The 21708-nt window shown below is 39.6% G+C and overlaps 1 protein-coding gene and 1 non-coding gene across 4 annotated transcripts in view; both read left to right on the forward strand.

The window, feature by feature from the left end:
• Positions 1–21708, forward strand: part of PPP2R5E (protein phosphatase 2 regulatory subunit B'epsilon) — a 159659-nt gene that overhangs the window by 112886 nt on the left and 25065 nt on the right. For all 3 annotated transcript variants that reach the window (XM_089687493.1, XM_089687491.1, XM_089687492.1), the window contains exons 6-10: positions 11405–11535; positions 12745–12804; positions 14154–14262; positions 16244–16297; positions 16517–16567. In XM_089687493.1, coding sequence (XP_089543619.1) covers positions 11405–11535; positions 12745–12804; positions 14154–14262; positions 16244–16297; positions 16517–16567 — 405 coding nt within the window. The remainder of the gene's footprint in view (positions 1–11404; positions 11536–12744; positions 12805–14153; positions 14263–16243; positions 16298–16516; positions 16568–21708) is intronic.
• Positions 12164–12294, forward strand: LOC149454475 (small nucleolar RNA SNORA42/SNORA80 family). Its single transcript, XR_016314211.1, has one exon. It is a non-coding gene; the product is annotated as a small nucleolar RNA SNORA42/SNORA80 family (small nucleolar RNA).

A 21708-nucleotide genomic window follows, 5' to 3' on the forward strand; every position in this document is an offset into this window, starting at 1 on the left:
CTACATAATCTGTAGCTCAACTGGAGTTGGTGCCAAGGAAAATAAGGATATCCTAGTTAGGTTTGCCATTGAGTCCTTGTGTAGTGTGTCCAGAAAAACAGTTCTACTGTAGTATACTTTTGGATGGAACTCTTCAATTTAATAACTCAGAGCCCCTCCTCTTGGACTTGTTGTTTGAGCACAACTCCAGCCAAAACTTTTTTTTTTTTTTTCTGGTCAGAATGAGTAACAGTCCTTCCTTGCTTCCTGATGAATTTCCTCTCGCTTCTTTCCTGTTGACAGGTGTCAATGGGACAGGAGGTGAGGTTTTTTTTTTTTTTTTTTTTTTTTTTTTTTTTTACAAATGGGATACAGAACACTATAAAAGAAAAAAAAATCCAGATACTGAAACCCTTCCCCTTTTTATGTTAAAGCGAATTTGATTGAAATGGCCAAGCAAACTTTGTATTAACAGCCTTCATTTTCATAGTTTTACTGGCACTTTCCTGTTTCAGCAGCTGTGTAATATGTCTAGTCAGTTCGGGCCTGTATTGATGGGCAAATGCAGCATGCTTTTGACATCAGTTTATAGTGGAACTTTACTCATCACAACGTGATAAAAAAAAATCTTCTTTGGCAAGGAACATACAGTACATTCCACATTAATAATTATGCTACCAAAAATTAGTGTATGCTTTAAATTCCCTCCAAGACTGTTCCTGTTTGTTCTGGCCAGAGGCCATTTTGCTGAAGTCCAGAAGCCCAGAGCCGCTGGAGCAGCAGTAAATCTTTAGGCTGTCAGCAGATTGGCCTCTCCATTTTCAGCGTAGTGACGAAATATATAGAGCAACTGAACATGTGCGTGGATTTTAAACAGTATAGACACTTATTTTTTAACTTTACATGGCTATACCTGCAACAGGGGCCAGCATGAAATGGGTCTAGCAGGACTTAAAAGAGAAGTTTGGGTTTTTGCAAAAATACAATTGTACTTATCTATGTGGATGCAGCATCAATTTTATGTTTCTTCTCCGTCTTCAGTGAGCAGAGAGCCGGTGACTGTGTAGAGTAGCTATATCCTCAAAGTAGATCATGAAGGAGCGTGTGTCTTATTTCTGGCACGTTAAGACATTTAACATTCAAGGAGGTGAGACAGAGAGAGGGTTGATTTACTAAAACTAGAGAGGTCAAAATCTGGTGCAGCTCTGTATAGAAACCAATCTGCTTCCAGGTTATTTTGTTACAGCCTCATTGAACACACTGAAGTTAGAAGCTGATTGGCTATCATGCACAGCTTTACCAGATTTTGCCCTCTCCAGTTTTAGTAAGGGTCCTTTCACGCGGGCGTTCTGTATGTCCGTTTTTTCATCTGTCCGTTTACGTATGAAAAACCGACACCCATGTATTTCTATGGACTAATAATCTGTTTATATCCGTTAATGTCCACATCCATTTATTGAACAGAAGAAACCCCTATTTTTCTTCTGTTAAAAAAAAAAAATAGAATGGACAAAATACGAATGTTAACGGACATACTGCCTGTTTTTGCATTGGTAAAGGATGTAGAAAATGATGAGAGACTGATTTAAACTGATCAGTTTTTTTTTTTTTTTTTAATCGTGATTGAACTGATGACAAAAAAACGGAACGACCCTGTGAAAGGACCCTAGATCAACTCCCTGAGTAGCCATCCCATGATCCAGTGTGAAAAAGAAGACATAAAGAGGAGTTGGCATTAAGAGGGCAGAGTCGGGAGAGTAAAAGGAAGAAGGGTAGGAGAGGGAGCAGATATGGAGGGAGTATTGTGTGTCAAGCTACACAACCGGTATAGGGCAGGGGAAAATCTTAGTTTGAGGAGTTTGAAGTAAAGTGCTACAAGGGCTGGGGCAGGCCTGTGGGGTTAGACTATTATAGAGTCTTGTCAGAAATGTACTGTGAGCATCTCATGTAAAGTGAAGTGTCAAATTCAGGATCCCCATATCACAAATGTCCTGGAAAGTGATAATTTTACAAATGAAAAAAAAACCTTACTGTATTAGTGGAGTGAAGCATATATAAGTACTGCCACTTAACTCTGAGAGATAGTAGCTAAGTATTATAGAGAAAGTAGATAAGGCATAATCCATGCTAGCCACATGGTTCAATAGGGAACATTAACCAAGTTATAAACAAAAGAGTGAAAAAAGGAGACCATTTGAACTGTACTGAAATCCCATTGCAAAAGCCCAGTCTACATATTCATTATCAGGAGACCAACAGGTAAAATGCAGTATATTGCAGCGCATAAGCCACATGAGGAGGATAATGGTAGCCAAGTGATGTTTTAATCCCAATAGAAGTGTTTGTAGAGAGGGTAATGGGTAATGCATCTTCCGTTGTGGAAGGCATTTCAGACCACATAGTACTTGTAGTCTCCTGAGTATTCTGAGACAGCTGCACGGGCAACTATAAAGAAGTTACGGTTTGTATAGAAAAGAATCACCCCCCCCTTTAAAATCACATTTTGTGGCTTTGCAGCCTGAAATGAAGGAAGACCATGTTTGTTTTATCCAGCTGTATTTAATGCAACTTAAAAGTAGAGGAGTAGGGTTGACAATGGTGTATAGGATATTCCAGCAAACCCTCCCACAATGTTGGCTTTCCAATTGTAACAATATTTTCACATGCTACAGTCTAATAACCAATATATTATTATCCAGTATGAAATTAACTGCTCATAGTCAAACAGATTCAATACATCAGAAGTATGAAAGTCTTATGTCATTTAATGTGGCTAATCAGCCTCCTGTAACTCCTCCTCTAATGGTATATAGTCTTAAAATGAATGTAATCCTCTTCTATAGTTGGGTGAATGCTTTCCATTAATTGGAATACTATGTCAGGATCTATGTATTATGTATGGATTTTGAGAAGGGCAGCTACAGGTCACGAGAAAGCCAGACATAACTGTGTATTGATCTAAATGACTTTATGAAGGTCAGTTACAGCCTGCATTCAAGCCTGGTATACTCTGTTAGAGGTTTTACGGCATCGCCTAATTGCAAGTTTCCAGTTAAACTTTGTTTACGATGGCCATTGGTGCTCTGGTTTTCAAACTTCTGCGAAGAAGCTTTCTAGACCCAAGTTCTGTTATGATATTGCTAAAAACTTTAAGGCTTCATTCACACTTGAGCGATTTGTAGCTTAAAACTCGAAGCTCAAAAATGCTTGAGGAGAAAAAAATGTATTATTCTCAATGAAGATGGCTCACATCTCCACTCTGTCGCCTGACGCTCAAACAAGTTCTGGGGCTTTTTTTCTTGTTTGAGGTAATTGTAGCCGTATTAGTCGCAAATAAAAAAAAAAGTATCACGTCAGTACTCAATTGTTTGTTGTTCAAATTGGGCAGGTTTCACGTTTATCAACGTTTTTAATTTAATAGCAATAAATGGAAATGCATGATTTGCGCGCTCTTGTGCAATTTTCATTTATATGCATAAATGTTAAATAAATGCACTAATATATTGAAATCATAAATAAATGTGATAGAGTAAATAACCCCTAAACGTAACCCTCTAACAGTAAAAAAAAATATTAATCTTATTAATGGATTTATTTATATTAATGTATTTATTTTGTAAGGTATTTATTATCATTATTAATAATTTAGTTAAAAAAATGTAAGGGTTAGGGGTTAATTATTCTATATTCATTTATTGTATTTGTGTATTTTGTATTTATTCAATTATTATAATTAGTATTAACTCGTTAACAACAAAAAATAAAATATTAACCCCACTCTACCATACCTTAACAAAAAAAATTATAATAAGTAAAGAAAGCTGATGGAAAAGCTAAAAGAGAGGCTGAAAACATGGCAACAAATGATGCAACCGATATTTTTCACTATTGGCTAATAAAAAACACCAACACTCACAAATGCCTGAAAACCGCTGTATGAAACGCACAAAAAACGCTCAGACGCTACACTGTAATGTAAAATAGCCATTAGGCTGGATTCACAACAGGCTTAATTAACCGCATTTGGCTCTGGAGGTTTATGACCGTATTTAGCAATTAAGAGGTTTTGCTGATCATCATGGCTGACTACCCTGTTCTGGCATGAATAGTTATGGAATTTGATACCCTGCATGAGTCTAAAACTAAGCTGTTCAAACTTATAATTTGAATACTGAACGATACATTTTTATTATGGACTCCTCACTCAGTTTAGAATCCTCTGACCTTCCTATCATCACAGCAGGTATTTCAAAGAATATTTCCAGGCATGGCAATATTATATATGGTTACTTTGGTCAAGCTTGACCAATGTAACTATGTATATACTATATGTGGCTGATGCTGAAAATCACTGAAAAAGACACCACCACTCCAGTGATCTCCACTTGCTTCCAGATCAGCTGCTCAGCATGGGCACCATCCAGAGAATGCTTTGCATTTTCTGAACTAATGCAAAGCATTTTCTGATTGGACAAGGTGGAGAGCGTGATGTCATGCTCTGCCTTTTTGCCTTTACCAGACAACCCTTTGCATTAATTCAGGAAATCCAAGGCATTTCAGAATGGTACCTCTACCTCCTGTATTCTTAAGCAGTACTGCAGCTGCTCAGTGCAGGACCCGGATGCAAGTGGGTATCACGGGTAGGAATGACTACTTTTGTGATTTCCAGCTTCCAGGGCATCGGCCAGGTATGGTATATACAAAGTTACATTGGTCCAAGCTGGACCAGTGTAACTGTCTATAATCTAGCCATGCCTGGAATTATTCTTCAAGGCATTTCCAAGCAGTCACAAATCATAATAAAAAGGTGGTGGTGGGGTGTTAACTGGGCTTTACCCTATAGCAAGTCTTGTCAGTCAGACTTGACTCAAAAACTTGCATTGAGAGAGAGGAGCAGTGAAAGGCACAGTTCCTGTGCAGCACTACCAAGCAGAAAGCAGAGCCAACATGAGTAAAAATGGTTTCTCCCATGTCCATTTACAATTACTAACTACAGTTAGGTCCATATATGTTTGGACACATGCACAATTTTAGTTTTAGGTATTTACCAAAACATATTCAAGCTACACTGTATTTATATAATGGATATGGGCTGAAAGTGCACACGCTCAGCTTTGATTTGTATGTACATCCAAATTGGAGGAAGGGATTAGGAATTACAGCTCTTAAGAGTAGCCATCCCACCTTTTTCAAGGGATCAAAAGTAATTGGACAATTTAATCAAAATCTGTTTCATTGCCAGGTGTGGGCTACTCCATTATTCCTTCATCAGTTAAGCAGGTAAAAAGTCTGGAGTTGATTCTAAGTGTTGTATTTGCATTTGGAATCTACAATAGAGCAAATACAGAGGGGTCACCACAAGGTGTAAACCATTCATAAGCCTGAAGAATAGAAAAGCCAGATTAGGCTTTGCCAAAAAACATCTAAACAAAAAAAAAAAAAAAAAAAACAAAACCTGACCAGCTCTGGAAAAGCATTCTTTGAACGGATGCAACTAATATTAATCTGTACCAGAATGATGGGGAAAAGTGTGGAGAAGGCTTGGAAAAGATCATGATCCAAAGCACACAATCTCCTCTGTAAAACATGTTGGAGGCAGTGTGATGGCATGGGCATACATGGCTTCCTGTGGCACTGGGTCATTGGTGTTTATTGATGATAAACAGACTACAAAAGCAACCCAGGAGCTTTTGAAGGAAAAGAAGTAGAATATTCTGCAATGGCCAAGTCAGTCACCTGATCTCAACCCAATTGAGCATGGATTCACTTGCTGAAGGCAAAACTAAAGGCAGAAAGACCCACAAACAAGGAACTGAAGACAGCTGCAGTTAGAGCCTGGCAAAGAATCAGGAGGAAACTTAGTCTTTGGTAATGTTCCAGACTTCAGGCAGTCATTGCCAGTAAAGGATTCTCAACAAATATTAAAAATGAACATTTTATTTATGATTATATTCATTTGTCCAATTACATTCGAGCCCCTGAAAATAGAGGTACTGTGTATAAAAATGGTTGCAGTTCCTAAAATTTGTACTTGATATGCATGTTCAACCCCTTGAATTAAAGCTGAAAGTCTGCACTTCAAATTAATTTGGATTGTTTTGTTTCAATTTATTATGGGGGATACAGAGCCAAAAGTATGAAAATTGTGTCTGTGTCCAAATATATATGGATCTAACTGTATGCACAAGGTTCACACATAAGAATGCTTGTTTACAGTAAGCTGTTAATCTTTTTGTGTATCCTAAAAACAAGTCTGTAGATTCCCCTTGAGCCCATTATGTCTGTTTCTGTGATAAATGTTGAACCTGTTTGCTTCTTATGGGATTTGGAACTTGATAATTATCAATGAAAATCTTTGTACTCCTATGTTCTGGACATGTGGCTTTGTAGACACTTTGATGTCTGCAGACCAGAAAGCCAGATCTCTTAGCACTTTTTCTCTAAACATGGCTCTAATAAGTGTTTTTCTGTCTCCAAGTGTGTTCAGTGTCAAGTAGTAGATAGCGATCTCGTAATATTAAGCAGGTTAAATTGGCTTCCTCCTGCCAAGCCAGTTGAGTTTGTTGGAGATCTTGCATGAGACATTTGTTGCTAAGAGACAAACATTTTAAGAATCTCGTCCAGTGTTCTAGAGATTATAGAGTAACCAGCGCTCACTTTTCTATCCAGTTTTTACTTGGCAAGCTGTAATAAGTATGTAAATTATGTAAACTCTTCAGCCGACATCTTAAAAATAACCTTCGAATGGTGGGCCGTTGGGTTTCTATGAATCTGTCGTCAAGTATTGTTGGAGAGAACAGATTTTCTTCATGAAATTTAACCTTCAGTGCTACATCATTGGGACACAGCCTGCTGAAAACATGTTTGTCTTTGGTACACGTGCTTTACTCTCACAGTGTTTAGGCTTGGCAGTTGTGGTTGGGTTATATTGGATTAATGTTTTGTAATGTTGTAACTAAAGCTGGCCATACACTGGTGAGTCTCATTGTATACAAAAAGCAATTCACCCCATGGCCAGCTGCTTCTTTACCTCAATTCAGAATTTCTTTGGGTGCTACAATCCCTACAGCCAGTTAGTCAATGCTTCTACAAGTATAGGGTAGAATTTTTTTATTTTATTTTTTTTAATGGAAACACTTTACTTGCCTGCAGTTTTCATATGTTGATGACTTTCATAAGCAGTTTTGCATGTGTTACCTCTATTGGTTAACTGTGCATCAAGGAATAATCTGAAACTTTCTAGCTGTATTAGTTTGGGTAGAGTTGAGAATGTTAAGACCCCTGACAGTTTTTCCTTCCTGTTGGAGAGATTTTTCTTCACTTCCTATCCTGGGGACACAACATTATGAAAGAGGAAACCTCTCCAAATTGAAGGTAAACCCTCTTAGACGTTTGTCCCTGCAACATATGTCTGCAATGGAAGATTGACTCTTAGGGAGTCCTGGTGACAACTGGAACATTTTGTTTTGCTCATCACTTTGTCACCAGGACAAGTTGTGTGAGTCACCCCAGTGGGTCCACAGACAGCAAGCCAAACCTCAAAGTTGTTCTGACCCCTCACCACTACGTTCAAAACTTACAAAAGCCAAAACTGTTTTTTTTTTTTCTTTTAATACTTTAAAGTAGTGGTCTCCAAATTGCAGCCCTTTGCTTGCCTTCATCTGCCCCTTGGGGCACTTTCCTGCCACTGCTACAAGACTATTCCTCCCATGACACCAACAATGGGGCATAATTCCCGCTACTGGCATCAACAGTTCAGTACTATTCCTTTCATTGACTCCAACGAAGAGGTACTATTCTTTGAATTGACTCCAACAATGGGGGGGGCACACAATTCCTCCCACTGACACCAATGATGGGGCACTTTTCATCCTCCTGGTACATGTTAACATCTACTAGGGAAAGGATTTGTTTGCATTGTTTACTCCCACTGATGCCAGGACAATTTCTACTCCCAATGGCCACAGTCCAGCCCCACAAAGGTCTGAAGCACAGGAAACTGGCCCTTTGTTTAGAAAGTTTGGAGACCCTTGCTGTAAAGTAAAGTGGAAAGTAATCCTTTTTGTTTGTATGTGATAGAGTGGAGAGTGCGGTCTGTGTCCTGATTAGTCAACCTATTTGTCCTGTTAACAGTTATCACTAAAAGTGATAGAAAATCTCATATTTTTAATTGTCCTTAAAACGAGAATGGAGGGGAAATCTTCCAATGGGGACACTAGTTCTGGTAACAACCAGTGCTTACCTGCCCTGTGCAGGGATTTCCTTTCACAATCTCCCCAGTGGGATACAAATACAAAAAAAAGAAAACAGACAGGTTAATAACCTTCCCTTGCTCTGTGCAAAATGAGAAGTTTATCTTTTAGTTTTACTTTAAATATACTGGGCATAGGGCCCTCCAATCCCTCTTGTATTGAACTGTATTGTTACTGTACTGTCTTTCTCCATAATGTAAAGCGCTGAGCAAACTGTCGGTGCTATATAAGTCCTGTATAATAATAATGCTGTAGGCAATTTAAACAAATAAGCTCTTAAGATTTAGCAACATAATTTAGAGTGCATGTTTGATTGGAACATGTGTGTATTACAAATATGCTTTAATTTGGAACTCCAGGCAGCTCTTAGTAATTCACCTGTAAAGCCAATAGATGTTTACCCGAGTCCGGTGTTTGTTTTTGAGTGTTCCCTCTGGAAGAAAACATACATTTAGTACATAGGAAATGTGAAGCCTGTATTGACCATCATTGTACTGTAGTGTGTTCCAAGCAACATAGACATTTGCATGCAGATTTGAGTGTAGAAAACACCTGTAAGCAGATGTTATGCCACGGGGACACATTTGTGGAGTACTAGAGACTATATTTCCTGGAGATTATTATGTTATCCCTTTCTAGGAAGTGCCAAGCTATTGCAGCTCTAAGATCTAGATTCAGGCTGCCATCTAGCGTACAAAAGTGGGTACATGCCTGGGCCTGCTCGAACACCTGTTTTCAAGAGGTTTTTAAAAATGAAACTAAAAAACCCCAAAAACTTGTAAAAGAACATTGATACCAAAGCTACTCATATACCAAAAACATATAACAAATTCCTCCATCAACACAAACTGTGTGGATGAATGAGTCCCTGTTGCTGGGCTATTGTATTCTGACAGCCAATAGTGCCAGCTGTGGTTTCACCAAAGTGGAAATGTGTTGGCTGGTAGGGTGCTACAGGTAGCATTGGATGCTGGCTCTGATGGAGCCAGAAGCTGTTCCTGTAGAGTGAAGATGCAAGCCATGAGCAGTGGGAGAATATTAATGTCCTCCTTTTGCATGCCAGTTTCTTGCAATGCCTGAGTGCTACATCTTGATAGGAGGTCCCATGTCCCCCCCCCCCCCCATACCCAAAATCACTGGATGTTTTGCAGCGGCTCTGACAAAGCTTACTGAGAAATGGTGGGGGGAATCTGTACTTTAACCCTTTCGCTGCCTGACTCTGTGCTCCACTTTTAAACTCAGATGGCCAGACTATATTTGCAATGTTTCCTTTGCTTTTATGTTTTTCCCTTACAGTGTTCAGTTTGTAAAAGACCCCTCAAGCCATACATTTTCTGAAAGCACATGACCTGTAGAATAAAAAAAGAAGGTTCTACTGATTTTTAAAGTCCCTCGATATATGCCAAATGTTTATGAAAACATTTTTGCTAAAAATACACTAAAATCATTATTAGCAGATACAAACATAGCAAATTTTGCAAAATTGCTGCTGAATTTCTACAAAATATTAAAGCTTAACCTGTGTTGTTAATAAATAACAAATTTTTTGTACATTTTAAATTGAAACTTTCTGCAAAATGGTGATGTTAACAGAACGACTTTTATTTTTTATCAATGAATACAATGACTACTACAGTGATTCTCTAGTTCTATAGCAGTCACACAGGTGTGGAATATGCATACTGACATTGGTCCTAGCAGAACCAATGTAACTATGCAATAAAATCCATACCTGGAATTCAGCTCTAAATATTCTATATACAGGTGAAACTTGAAAAATTAGAATATCGTGCAAAAATTCATTTATTTCGGTAATGCAACTTAAAAGGTGAAACTAATATATAAGATACTCATTACATGCAAAGCAAGATAGTTCAAGCCATGATTTGTCATAATTGTGATTATGGCTTACAGCTCATGAAAGCCCCAAATCCACAATCTCAGAAAATTAGAACATTGTGAAAAGGTGCAATATTCTCGGCTCAAAGTGTCCCACTCTAATCAGCTAATTAAGCCATAACACCTGCAAAGGGTTCCTGAGCCTTTAAATGGTCTCTCAGTCATGTTCAGTAGGAATCACAATCATGGGAAAGACTGCTGACCTGACAGTTGTGCAGAAAACCATCATTGACACCCTCCATAAGGAGGGAAAGCCTCACAAGGTAATTGCAAAAGAAGTTGGATGTTCCCAAAGTGCTGTATCAAAGCACATTAATAGAAAGTTATGTGGAAGGGAAAAGTGTGGAAGAAAAAGGTGCACAAGCAGCAGGGATGACTGCAGCCTGGAGAGGATTGTCAGGAAAATGCCATTCAAAAGTGTTAGGGACTCTCACAAGGAGTGGACTGAGGCTGGAGTCAGTGCATCAAGAGCCACCACACATAGTTGGATCCTGGACATGGGCTTCAAATGTTGTATTCCTCTTGTCAAGCCGCTCCTGAACAACAAGCAATGTCAGAAGCGTCTTACCTGGGCTAAAGAAAAACAGACCTGGTCTGTTGCTCAGTGGTCCAAAGTCCTCTTTTCTGATGAGAGCAACTTTTGCATCTCATTTGGAAACCAAGGACCCAGAAGAAGAATAGAGAGGCACACACTGCAAGATGCTTGAAGTCCAATGTGAAGTTTCCACAGTCTGTGTTGATTTGGGGAGCCATGTCATCTGCTGGTGTTGGTCCAGTGTGCTTCATTAAGTCCAGGGTCAACGCAGCCGTCTACCAAGAGATTTTGGAGCACTTCATGCTTCCTTCCGCAGACGAGCTTTAAGGGGATGCTGACATCATTTTCCAGCAGGACTTGGCACCTGCCCACACTACCAAAAGCACCAAAACCTGGTTCAATGGCCGTGGGATTACTATGCTTGATTGGCCAGCAAACTCGCCTGACCTGAACCCCATAGAGAATCTATGGGGCATTGCCAAGAGAAAGATGTACCTCTCTACAGCATGCTGATAGGAGACAAGCTTTTCTGCTATTGCTGCCTTCAGAAGAGAGTAGACTATAAAACATGTTTAATCCCTTTTGTTAACAATACTTAACCTGTGTTTGTTATGCTGTTACAGAGAATCAAGTAATGAATTAGATTTTCTAGCCTGGCATTTTTTTTTCACTGCAGCCCAAAACCAGGAGCAGACTGTCTGCATTATACACTAACTTTATTTTTTGTTTTTTTTCCCAGCTGTTAGAGCTTTTTGACAGTGAAGACCCTCGTGAAAGGGACTATTTAAAAACAGTCTTACACAGAATTTATGGCAAATTCCTGGGACTTAGAGCATTTATTCGAAAACAGATTAACAATATTTTTCTACGGTAAGTGTTTTCTGTTATAATATTTTTTCCCTTTCAATAATGAAATGTATGCTGCATTTGTATAGGCTGTAATTTTAATCATAGATATTTCTTTTCCTGTCTTGGTGACCACATACCCTCAGCAGGGATAGAGGCAGAATTCCTTTCCCCTTTTCCTACTTTGTAAATACGTTTCTAGCTATGTGAGATTTCCCTTCACTGTGTAGCTTTCTCTTTTAGTCAAATTTCAGCTGATGTTCCACTCTAAAGTTAGATTTGCCCATGCGCGGAAAATTAATTTAGAGGAGGCTCCACAAATAATAATTTTTTCTCATGCTCCACTGGCAGTATGATCTCCCACCAAACCTTCCAAGAAATACCTGGTACACATGAGCATAAAGGAACATGCGCTCTTCTTGCCTCTCTACAGTTCCGCTCTGTCTACCATGCCTGAGCCCCTGGTGGCATTGTGCATGACCTTTTGTGTAATGGATTGTAGGGTAGGTTAGTACACACTATTTAGAAATGTTCCCTTGCTTACTATGGATAAAGTATGGATTCTCTTTAAATCCCAACACTGGTAATATTGTATGGGGTTTCAACAAAAAATGAACAGTTTAGAAAAAAATAACAGCATTTGCATTTATTAGCATGGCAATGGATTTATGCTTGGATTTGTTCAGTAATCCATTCATAGTGTACCCCATGCTAGAGAAACATCAGCTCAGAACCATTGGCAAGTCTTCTGTGGGACTGACCACTGAAATGAGCTGTACAGTTGCTATTACTTTGAGATGGTAAAAGCAAATTGATTAAGACCTCTAGACTATTATATACTTAACCAAGAGACAACTCTTTATATCCTCTTATTTCTTGTTTCTATACCCTTTTTTTTTTTTTTCTGTTAATGAAAATTGGCTCGTTAATGCATGTTCGTAATTTAGAATACAGACAGTCTCACACTCAAGTTAATTACTGCCATACTTCACTGAAGATTGTATGAAAGCCTTTAATTGTACAATATGCATGACCACCTATGAAAATGTATTATCTCTAACAGTTATGTTACGCATGTGTTGATAAAAATTTCAATTGAAAAAAAGGTAAATTGATTAATACAGGCACTTGATTTAAATGGGGAAAAATCCAGGGGTAACCTTCATAAATGTGGATGGAAAATGTTTGTTTAGATTTTGTTGTGATTATTTATTTATTTTTTTTTTTTTTCAGATTTGTTTATGAAACTGAACACTTTAATGGTGTAGCAGAACTGCTGGAAATATTAGGAAGGTAAGGAAATGATGGGGAAAGGTACTATATGGATGTGAAGGTGTACATACTGTTTATCAGCAAAGATGTTCCTATCTCATCAGTTTTTTGTCTTTAGTTGAGGCCCTCTTTAAAGTTCATGTAACCCTAAAGCCCATACACAAGATCATCATCAATGGGCACCAAGCGTGTTCCTTGATTTTTTTTTTTTTTTTTTTTATGATTATTTGGACCAACATTAAACAAAAAATTTATAATAGCTTTTTTGTGCCAACTTTTAGTAGTGTTTTAGAAGCATTAAGCAGTGCTGGCATTTTATTAGCATTTTATTAGCATTTTTACAGTGCATGTAGGAAAAAAAAAAGTCTAGAATCATTTTATTAGCGTCTAGGAGCGTTTTTTACTGGCAGAAAAACTCTCCCAAAAAAAACAATTATTTTTTCTGCTCCTAAACGTGAAGCTTGAAAAATGCTAGTAGCCTAAAATAGTGTGCACAGACACATAGGATAACACTATTTAGCTTCTATGAGCAGGAAAAAAAAATTCTGAGAACCACTTCTAGGAGCTTAAAAAAAACAATAGTGTGCATAGAGCCTAAAGCTGAACTTCAGGCTAAAAAAAATACCCTTGCAGTGGCCCCCGTCTCTGCACGACTACGGTTAAAAATTTGTTAAAGTGAACTAATGCACTGTGAGCAGACAGGCTTTTTATTGCAGAAGAGACCTGCACTGTCTCTTCTGCAGTGGACTTACACCTACTTGCCTGTATACAGTGATCCGCAGCTTGTGCATGCTCAACTTGCAGCAGCTGGCCCGATCCTGTGCGCTGGGATGACAAGTGTCTGCACATCCGCAGGAGTGACTTCATCCCACACTGGTCAGTGAAAAGGCCCAGAAGCCCCCATGTAGGACATGTAGGAAAAGTGAGTATCTCTGCCTTTAGTTGCACTTTAACTCCAGGGCACACAGAAAAAGGCTTTAATACTTGCCTTCTCTTCACTCCCCCAGTTGCCTGTGCTTTTTTCTTTGATGCTTTGGGTTGCAGGCAAGCCCTTGATATCCTTAGTACAATGTAGACGTATTGGTCTTTCATTGTACTTGATGTGACCGCCAGAGCACTTTAGAGAAGAGGGTTTGTGAGCAAATTAATCCATCCAGTGTGGGGATGCCCCACAGCAAGGGTCTTTTTTTTTTTTTTTTTTTTTTTTGCTTGGAATGCGTCTGTAATTGGCATCCTCATTTAGCCCTTCTCTTGAACTGAACATATCTGTACTGACAAGACCTTCTTCTTCTTCTTTTTTTTTTTTTCTTTTTTTTTTATTAATGTATTATATTTGTAGTTTGAGTCTTATGGTTTCTCTTCTCTTTCAGTATTATAAATGGCTTTGCATTACCTTTGAAAGCGGAGCATAAACAGTTTCTTGTGAAAGTGCTGATTCCTCTGCACACGGTCAGGAGCTTATCTCTCTTCCACGCACAGGTGAACTTCCTTATTGACTCTATGAAACTGTGAAGCTACCCTGCATTGCTCCCTTCCCTGTCTGTTCCAGTATAACTTTGTTTGCTTAGCACCTACAAAGTTGTTATTTTGGTCTAGCCTAAAGCTGACCATAGATGTGGCCATTTTTTTTTTTGTTCAAACAGCAGGTTGAATGACAAAAACAGACCTGATTTCCCCATCCACACACCCCATGTGGATGTGGGAATCCTCCCTGCTGAGTCATTGTATTCTGACAGTGGGGAGACTTCCCTGCTGTCAGAATACACAGATCAGTGCTGCAGTCTATAGCCTGCAACACTGATCAAGCAACACAATACCTACAAGGTGGTTGAACAGAAGTCGATCAGTAGATCAACTTCTGTTCAACCACCGTGGCCACACTTGGATTTAGGCTAGCCATACATGCATAATTCTCTCATTCAGCCGTAGCTGACTAAATTAAATAAATCTAAAAGATTTTTCCATCCGTGCTAAACCTGTGAAACCTGCATACTTGCACCTGGAAGACTTGCCATTTGAGCCACTCACAGCTCTAATTGTGTCTTATTCAGCAGGAAACTAACAGAATTCTGTATATGACCAGTTTAAGTTTTCCCAGTAATGCAATATAAGTTATTGGCTACAGCTAAAGAACCGGTTGGCTTGTAGATTGTACTGGACCGATTGTAGCTTTCGTATGGACTATTGCAGGGCTTAAAATTTCAAGTCCTGAGCTACTAGCCAGGCCTTAGAGTTACTCGCCACCAACAAACACACACACACACACAGAAACACATGTACAGGCATGTACAGACACGCATACACACAGATACATGTACATACACAGAAATACACATGCACAGACACATGTACGTACATATATATACATATACGCAGACACATGTACAAAGTTGCAGTACTTCGTTGTTCACTCACAGATCCGGGTACTGCACTCTAGGGGGAGGCAGAGAGCACAGCACACACTCCTTGCTTTGCTTTCACTGCGCTCCGCTATTGAGAAGTCTGACAGCTCCCAGTGCCAATGACAGATCCGGCCTGAGCTCCGAGCCTGCTCAGCAAGACGGCCCTGGGGGACACACTCACCCCCAACATAATTTCCACTCGCCAATGGCGAGCAGGCGAGTAGAAATTTCAAGCCCTGGACTATTGTATTTACCTCTCTTTTGGTTTTGAACTGTTCGATTATATTACACTGTGTTGAAATGGTTCTATTTCATGTGTTGACACTGTAAAAAGAAAAAAAAAAATTTTTTTTCCTCCTCTGTACACACGTATCAAATGTCACACATTGAAATAAAGAATACATAAAAAAAAGAACCAGTTGGGGCACATGCACAGTAGAATGCATGTGGGAAGGCCAAAATAAACTTCCAGTTATGAATATATTTCAGGGTCATCAAACAGGACTTGGTTAGATGTCCTTGGAAAGCAGCCATGACTAGGTAAAACAGCATGTTCCCTGCCATCATGGCACAGAGAAGGACCCTTGCTCTTTGTGTGAAAGCCTCTTTGCAGATGTCTGTAGCACAAGGTTCTGTGCTTTGCCCCGTGACATGACTTCCTGAAGCAGGGCACCCTCTTGTATCACATGTCACAGGGGCTGAATGGCAGGGAGTGTTATCGTCTGTGACATAACCATAGATGGCATCGCAACCATAGATGTGGCTGCTGAGGGGGGACATTGCTGCAGTGAATTCACTACTTTCCCTGCAGTATTGCCATCTGTCTGGAGGAGGACCTGAGGGCTTGCAGGATCACCAGGTATTTTTTGAAAGAAGAAATAAGATTTGGCAAGTGCACTTTTGTACTTGTATATGTATTTTTCCTAGGAATAGACGAGGTATAACATTTTGTATACAATTGTGTTTTATTAGCGGACTAATTGTTTTCCCTTATTGCCAGTAATTTTTCTTTCAAAACGTATTCATAAACCATTGCTTTTTTTCTCTTATTTTTGTAGCTGGCATACTGCATAGTACAATTTCTGGAAAAAGACCCCACACTCACAGAACCAGTAAGTACTGCTGACGTTTGTGCATTACAGTATATACCTTGCTCCATGTTCACCGAAAGGAACAGCACCACTGATTCATGAACATTTGTAATATACCCATGTGTGTATGAGTCTACGGTGCTGTGAGCTGTGTCCCTCAGTGAACATCAGAAAAAAGGATTTGAGTACACCTAAAAAAAATAGTTTTTGCTTTAAACTTTTTTTTTTCTCACTTTTTAGGTTATTAGAGGATTGATGAAATTTTGGCCAAAAACATGTAGTCAAAAAGAGGTAATGAATTTTAAAGCTTTTTTTTCCAAACAGATGGTCACACTATCTTTGTTTATATATATTTATTTATTTCGTTTAGGAATTGGTCTAATGAAAAGGTTCACATGGATTTCAGTATTGTCTCACAATAGTTAAGTTTTAGGAGCAGCTAGAACATTGATGACTGTTTCACAGTTACCTTACCTTGTAGAAATGTGTGTTGGTGCGCTGCGGTGCTATTTATTCTGAATAGCACCTAAAAGCACTGGTTTTGCAGCACACCGCAATGCACTGTAAAACATCCCTGTGTGTTGTGGTGGACTGCGTTACTTGAAATAACACATGTGCCTTTTCTGGTGCGTTAGACAGCACTTTGAAATTAATAGGCTGGCTTAATTTAATGTGCAACTTAATGGGCATGTGTGAGACACAAGGTGCAGATGTAAATGGGCCCCAACACATCTCTACATCATAAGTGTTACTGTGTGGCAATGCAACAGTTTTTTTTTTTTTTTTTGCACAAAATGTAGTCTGCTAGGAATGAATTCATATAATTTATGGCCTTAGATGTGTTTTAATGTGGGATGTCAGCTTTTAACCTCTTCCACGCCGCTGTATAGCCGATATACTGCTACATGGCAGCACCTGCGCACAAAATTGCGTGTATGCATATGAATTTGCATTTCTGGGTAGGGGGCGCGCACGAGCCCTGCCCGTGCCGCCATTCTCGGCTGTGGATGTTAGTTACCGGGTCCCAGATGGTAATTACCAGCTGGCGCCCGGTGATACCAACAATCACCAATTGTTTACAAACAGTCTTCCTCCCTATCAGCTCGAGCACACTGGTCGGGATCGCTGTACACAGCACAGCCATCCCGATTAGTGTGCTTACAGTAAAGCACACCCCCTGCCCCCCTAGTAAAACACTCCCAGCACATAGTTAACCCTTTGATTGCCCCTCATATTAACCCCTTCCTGCCCAATGCCATTAGTAGTGTCAGTGCTTTTTTTTTGTTTTGTTTTTTTGTTGTTTTTTTTGTTTTTTAGCACTGATCACTGTATTGGTGTCACGGGGGATGTCAGTGATACCAAATTAATTCCCCCCCAGTGTCAGAATGTCTGCCGCAGTCCTGCTAAAAGTCGCTTATCGCTGCCACTACTAGTAGAAAAAAAACAAACAATCCCAGTATCTATACCGCCATTTGTAAACACTATAACTTTCACGTAAACCAATTAATTTACACGTATTGGGATTTTTTTTTTTTAGCAGACATGTAGCAGAATACATTTTGGCCTAAATTGATGATGAAATTTGTTTTGTAAATTTTTTTACTGGACATGTTTAATAGCAAAAAGTCCAAAATATTGTTTTTTTTCTCATAATTGTCGATCTTGTTTTGCTTATAGCGCAAAAAATAAAAACCGCACAGGCGATCAAATACAACCGAAAGAAAGCTCAATTCATGGGGAAAAAAAAGGTTGTAAATTTCATTTGGGTGCAGGGTTGCATGACCGCACAGTTGTCAGTTAAAGTAACACAGCGCCGTAACACAAAAAATGGCCTGGTCAGGAAGGAGTGTAAATCTTCAGGAGGGCAAGTGGTTAAAGAAGACCTGGCTTGGAAAAAAAAAGTTCAAAGGCTTTCATTACATAGCTACCTATCTGAAATTGCTTGTTGTCTGACTCTGACATTTCTAATCTATCAAGCAGTATTAAACCCAAAAGCAAACCTTTATTATATAGCAGCTTACCAGTTCTTGTACATGATGGCTGCATTAGTTATCTTTTTTTAGGCGTCCTTTCCATTATTTTCACCTGGTGATCTGGCCAGTAAGTCTCCTGTTTTTTAAAAGAACAAGCTGTTCTGCAAATGTTGCAGTTACAGGGTTGAGACAAACCATTTACCACTGACAGAGGTGCTTAAAATGATCAGAATATATTCATTTATGTAAAACCCTTTATCCAGGGAAAAAAAAAAAAAACCCTGTTTGCTGTAACTGCTATTTGTTAATGTATATAAATCAGCTAGTGCATCTGACATTCCCCTCCCCCCAGATTTAACTGTGCTGCTGTCCAAAGGTGGTGGCCCTGTGCTAGTTTCCCATCATTGGTGTCAGTGGGAAGAATAGTGTCCTATCATTGGTGTCAGTAAGAGGAATAGTTGCCCATCAGTGGGAGGAATAGTGCCCCATTACTGGTGTCAGTGGGGAGGAATAGTGTCCCATCATTGGTGTCATTGGGAGAAATAGTGTCCCATCATTGGTGTCAGTAGGAGGAATAGTGGCCTGTTGTTGGTTTCAGTGGGAGGAATAGTACCCCATTATTGGTGTCAGCGGGGAGGAATAGTGCCATCATTGGTGTTATTGGGAGAAATAGCAGCCTATCATTGGTGTCAGTGGGAAGAATAGCGGACCATCATTGATGTCAGTGGGAGGAATAGTGGCCTGTCGTTGGTTTCAGTGGGAGGAATAGTGCCCCATCATTGGTTTCATTGGGAGAAATAGCAGCCTATCATTGGTGTCAGTGGGAGGAATAGCAGACCATCATTGGTGTCAGTGGGAGGAATAGCGGACAATCATTGGGTTCAGTGAGAGTCCTTCGTATTGGTGGGAGTAATGGTGCCCCAAGGGCTCGATAAAGGCGAGCAAAAGGCAACATCTGGCTCCTGGATCGCAATTTGGAGACCACTGATCTAAAGAACCGTGCAATATAGCAGTGTGGGAACTATTCTCTGCATTATTTTCCTGTGATCCCAGCGTGGCTTTATGCTGTACCTCTTGTGGCCTTCTCCTTAATACCCTAGAATTTTCACAGGAAGTGGGCTGAATAATGCTTGGCATATCTGAGTGTTAGATTCAAACATGTTATACTTGCCTGCTGTGTGCAGTAGTTTTGCACACGGCAGCCTGGATCTTCCTCTTCTCCGATTCCCGTAGGCTCTCCTGTCCTCTCCCTCCTGTCAGGTGCCCCCACAGCAGGTAGCTTGCTATGGGGGCACCCACTGCTCCATGTGTCCATTCACAAACAGTCTCGGCCAATGAGAAGAGGGAGTCCTGGGATAGCCAAGACTCCAGTGCACATTACTGGATCGAAAGGGGCTTAGGGTAAGTATTAGGGTGGGGGTTGGGGAGGGATGCGGCACACAGAAGGTCTTTTACCTTCATTGCATAGAATGCATAAAGGTAAAAAACCTTAAACCTTTAGAACCACTTTATTAACCCATGGTGGTTTATGTTGAGCGGTAATAAACGTTAAACATGGAACTGATTTGTTTCATTCAAACACAGGAGAAAATGATCAGAGAAGCATAAACAATTGTTATACTTCCAGATCCGTGTCTAAATGTCCATGCATTTAGACACATTGAGTTTCTAATCTTCCCCTGGAAAAATGAAGTTCTATTTTTTTTTTTTTTTAACCACTTCCAGACCGGACACTTTTACCCCCTTCCTGACCAGGGCAATTTTCAGCTTTCAGCGCTATCACACTTTGAATGACAATTGCGCAGTCATGCAACACTGTACCCAAATTAATTTTTTACCATTTTTTTGAGACAGATAAAGCTTTATTTTGGTGGTATTTATTCACTGCTGGGATTTTTATTTTTTTTGCTATGTAAATGAAAAGTCCAAAAATTTTGAACAAAAGTTTTTTTTATAAAATTTTGCAAATAAATAATATTTCATCATAAATCTTTGCCAAAATGTATTCCGTTATCTTTTTAGTAAAAAAAACAAAAACAAATTAGTTTATAACCAAAAATTATAATTTTTAAACATTTTATTTTACATTTTTATTTTATTTTTTTATATTATTATTATTTATTTATTTTTTACATACTGTCACCCTAGCAGTACAGTGTCACCATGGAGACACTGTACTACTTTTGGGGGGGTGATAAAGATTTTTTTTTTTTTTTACACTGATTGTTTTTACAACCATATAGGATGTAAAAGCAATCATTTCTCTTTCTCTCTGTCTGCATTCTTGCAGCCATTGAGAACTACTGAGTGAGCTGTGATTGGTCACAGCTTGTCACATGGTACAAGGCTGTTGTGAATAGCCTTGTACCATGTGACCTCTGTGATCATTCACAGATTTCACACGTAGTAAGCAATGATGTCACAAGTGACATCTTGCTTACTACTTTGCATGTGATCACAGATTGGCCAATCAGTGATCACATGATCGGGACCTCGTACAGAGGTCCCGTCAGACGATCGGTGTTTCACTGTGTCCGGAGGACACAGCGGGCACCGGATCGCGGTGCTGCGCGCTCCCAGGGTGCGCGCACAAGCAGGGTGCGGGGAGGCCGTTCATAAACGGCCACCCAACCCTGTACTGCCCGCGTCCGGCCGTTTATATGCAACGGCCGGTCGGGAAGTGGTTAAACACAGCACACAGTGTGATTTATAACAGTGTTTTTCAACTTTGTTTCAGCAAAGGCACCCTTTAAAATTAGGCAGAATTTTGAGGCACACCAGTCAAAAATGTGAACATTTTATAACGCAAACTTCAGATTTCAATAGCTTGTAATGCAAATTTCTACAAACTGCTGAGCTCTGCCTTACTGAATTGTGAACTCTGCCTTACAAACTACTGAACTCTGAGCTGTGCTTTCAGAGTTCTTTAGGTGTAAACACCAGAGTTCACATATCTGTAACAACCAGTACATAAATACAGTTCTATACAAAAAAATCCATACACACAATTCAATGTCCAAGCTAAAGGTGTTAAAAATGTGTAACAGAGCAACTTTATTATGTCAAGATCTCCAAAAAATAATGTGCTAAGGCAAAAACTGTACCAGATGAAAAGCAATTGTGCTCTACTACTCATGCCCTCAATTAGCCTTGTACCTCCAAGAGCTCAGAGGAGCTGATATACAGCCTGATGACCAGCCTTGTCCCCGGTCGTTCTCTCACATAGTGCACTGCCTCTGTACACAGCCAGGCAGCAGAGCAGCACCCTGGGTTCTTAGAAAGCATCTGTGCGCAGTGGTCTCAGTAAGCTTTGTGGGTGCCCGACATGTCCTTAGCAACCAATCATGTCATCGATTGGCAAGACACGGGTGGGCAGCCCTCACAGCACACAGTGATTGTGCAGTTTTAATACCGGTTTAAAAAAAAGCACCAGACCGGCAACACAAAAAAAACAGAGAT

This window comes from Staurois parvus, unplaced genomic scaffold, assembly GCF_062004578.1.
Source record: "Staurois parvus isolate SC_StPar_1 unplaced genomic scaffold, SC_StPar_1.0 ptg000426l, whole genome shotgun sequence".
NCBI classification, from domain to species: domain Eukaryota; kingdom Metazoa; phylum Chordata; class Amphibia; order Anura; family Ranidae; genus Staurois; species Staurois parvus.